We start from the raw sequence: 3,640 nt of genomic DNA on the forward strand, positions 1-3,640 counted from the left end.
CTTCACCCACTCCTGACCCCAGAAACACTGTGGTCATCAATAGCCATGGACTTCACAGGTCCATTCCCAACAAGCTTGGGATATGATTACCTCTGGGTAATCATCTGCAGGTTGACATCCAACATCCACCTGATTTCGATAAAAACAACAACAAATGCATTAGAACTAGCGTTCGTATTCCTTTGCGAAGTTGTAAGACTTCATGGTCTACCACACTTGATCATATCAGATCAAGACTCAAAATTCACATCAAAATTTTGGTGCGAACTACACCAAATACTCGGTGTGCAGTTGAAATTCACAACTGCATTCCATCCACAAGGTGATGGCCAAGCAGAAAGAATGATACAAAAAGTAGTACAGATACTATACACGATGGTCAGACCAGATCAACGCGACTGGGCAGTGAAGCTGTTGATGGCAGAATTTTCAATCAATGCGAGCTCAAATGCATCAACAGGATTTTCCCTGTTCAAATTAATCTATGGCCACATGCCAAAGATGTGCCTAACAGCACCACCCTCAGACTACCTGGGAGTGAACGACTTCGCTCAAAAGGCAAAGGAAAACCTAATGGCAGCACACGATGCAATAATACACAATCACACTGCCCAAACAATCCAGGCGAATAAGAAAAGATGCCCGGACCCACCTTTGAGAAAAGGCAAGCTCAGGCCTTGTCCTCAAATGCTTCAGACTTAATGACTCCACCCACTTCCATCACAACCTCCAAGTATCACCACACACGTTTCACACTCTCCTCTCCTTGATTGAAGACCATCCAATTTTTCACCCAGAGACAAATGCTCCTTCACTCCCTGTCTCCCACCAGCTGGCCATTGCACTTTGCCACTTTGGCCACTTTGGAAATGCTGCATCTGTCAGGAAAGTTGCACAGTGGGCTGGCTGCAGTGAGGGTGCTGTTGTCAATGCAACTCGCCACATCATCCATGCATTCCTTCCCCTCCATAATCAAGCTATCCGATGGCCAACTGCTCAAGAGCAGCATGAAGCATCAGATTGGGTGGAAAGTGTATCATGCCATGCCTGGTGACCTGGATATTGTATGGTGGATGGGACACTGATTCCCCTAGCATCGAAGCTTGGCCATTATGGTGAGCAATTTTTTGACCGGAAGTCCAACTATTCCCTTAGTTTTATGGTAACTGTCTTGATGAACTTTTATTTTATTTATTGAGTATATTTTGCTAGCTTGTCACTCTTCCCAACCTCCAGATCATTGATTATGTCCTTGGGCCCCCTGGCAGTATGCTTGATGCTACGGCTTTTCATGAGTCACATGTGGTGAAGGAACATGATCAGCTTCTCCACAACAGCAAATGGTTGTGGGCTGACAGTGCCTATGGCCTTGCACCATAGTGCATTGTACCATACAAAGCACCACTTTCACTGGTTGCTGAGAACTGTTGATTCAACTATCACCTATCATGGGTAAGTGAGATTCTGAAGTTTAACTACTTTTCCAGTTACAACTCTGAATGCTAGGTCCGCATCTGTTCTGAGCATGCTGTTGGCTTCCTCAAAGGCAGGTTTCAGTCTCTGAAAGGGCTCCGGCAGCAGATCAACTGCAAGAGAGAGATCTTACATTAGCTCTTGCATGGGTCCGAGTTTGTCTTATTGTTCATTCCATAGCCACTCAGTATGAGCTAGCAGACAAGGAAGATGATTTTTGGGATTGGATGGACATGAGAACCTGGATGATGGGTTAGATGAGAACAATTGGAATGGCCAGCAACAGCATGTTGCAGGTGAGTCAGAGGGGCAATGGAAGCACCATCTAATTCAGGAGGCCTTATTCAATGAATTGTATTAATAAGGCATGTCACATGTATACAAGGTGATTATAGACCATTGCTGAAATTTCCATCCACCCCATTCAAACCTGTCACATCAGGCAGCCCTTGTTATGGGTTGCATGGGAGGTCAACTGTAGTTCCAATTCCAATTTGCAAACTTCCAAGTTTAGCATCTCCTGCTGGTGCTTATGGGTAGCCTGCAGTGTCTTCTGCTGTTCCCTGGTCAATAGCCACTCATGCAATTGCTCCGACTCTCGGTGTGCTTGTGAGCTCTCAAAGTGAGTCTGCTCATGAAAGTTAGATAAAAGATCACACTGTTTTCCTTTTTGTGAGTGTTGAATAGATGCTGATTTACTTAGGGTTGATGATGGTGCATTGGCCCTAGCTGTAAATCAGTGGGAGGAAGACTAGAGCACAGTGTCTAGAGTGCGATGTCAAACAGGGTTTAGATGTTAGGCAAGATGTAAACTATGTACAATCTGTAAGGTTGAGGACTTACCTAGAGCACGATGTCAAACGGGGTTGAGCATTGCACTCAGGTAATCCTCGCCCTTTTATGTCTATCTAACTATACAACAAAGCGGATAACAATGGTGAAACTAGTGCCTCCAATGCTTTGTGCAACTAAGGGTTTGCCACACAGCAACGCTTTGCCTGCAGCTCTGCCTCCCCTTTGTCCTCATGTGGCATCGGGCTGCCACATCAACACTAGCAACTTGAGAGGATGGCATTAACATGCTTGATGTAGTGGCTGGGATAATGTGGGTTTAGGTTCATCTAAATCCATGAACAGGTTGAGCGGTGAAGATGGCAGTTGTGATGAACCAAATAGTGGGGTAGAGTCACCACTGGTCTCGAGAGGTGGTTCCTATGTAACACATCTGAATAAATGAGCACATGAGTAATAAACCATGCATACCAGAAGTGGGGACCTATCCTCAGAATCACCCTCCTCTCCCATGACTCCACCTTTTTGATTATTTTCAAGTAACTCATCTAACTGAGTTGCCAGCTCCTGACCATCTGCAGTGGAGTTGCTTGTGGTTAGCACACACACCAAATTGGGTTCAGATCATGCCACCATGGGAATTCCTCCAGAATGGCATCTATGTTCACAAGATAAAATACTGGAAAAGATAACTGAAAGTGTAGCTCACCAATTTGATTATTATTTCCAAACCTAGGGTGATCTCATGTTTATCGAGGCCAATCCCAGTTTGACTGAGAGTTCTAGCATGCTTTTTATAATCCTTATGAAGACAAGGCAATATGAGAATGGGATGCAGATGAGGTTGTACAGTAGACATACTTGTCAATGCGGGAATTGATTGCTTGGGTGTACTTGGGCTTGTTATTCAGATAGAATTCATGCTCAGGTTCACCCTCTACATCCCAAATTGCCACTGCAATTTGCTCATGATAGAACTTCTTAGTATGATGATTAGATACCTTATTTATTATTATGGGCCTTGTCAGTGCATAGAGGAGTGGGGGAAAGGCAAATTTTCACATACCTTGGGCCTATCTTTGGAAGTGGCCACCTTTGTTGAGTCCCCAAAGAGCTTCAGGTGGATATTGGTGTTCTCAATTATAAAAGTAACAAGCTGGTGTAGGAGAAATAACGGTCACCCTATGAAAACTCGTTATGGAAATATGCCAGAAAAATCACGAAACCCCCATATGACAAGTAGAAATGAGAAGATAGAAGAACCTGAATTTTAACAAATTTTCATGAATTATTACGAATTATTACAACTACATGCAGCAAATAGGAAGATAAAAAATTAATAAAAATGCTTCAAGCTTAGCATCAACAAGACGGA

General features: G+C 43.8%; 1 protein-coding gene across 1 annotated transcript; it reads right to left on the reverse strand.

The window, feature by feature from the left end:
• Positions 1-2,547: 2,547 nt before the first annotated feature.
• On the reverse strand, positions 2,548-3,124 carry EI90DRAFT_3026830 (uncharacterized protein; the record flags this gene model as incomplete). The annotated part of the gene is made up of 4 exons (XM_039057951.1): positions 2,548-2,685; positions 2,737-2,854; positions 2,875-2,944; positions 2,998-3,124. The coding sequence occupies 4 exons, from the start codon at positions 3,122-3,124 to the stop codon at positions 2,548-2,550; spliced, it is 453 nt and encodes a 150-aa protein (XP_038907299.1).
• Positions 3,125-3,640: the final 516 nt, after the last annotated feature.

Source organism: Cantharellus anzutake, assembly GCF_015039405.1.
Source record: "Cantharellus anzutake strain C23 chromosome Unknown EI90scaffold_544, whole genome shotgun sequence".
Classification (NCBI taxonomy): Eukaryota; Fungi; Basidiomycota; class Agaricomycetes; order Cantharellales; family Hydnaceae; genus Cantharellus; species Cantharellus anzutake.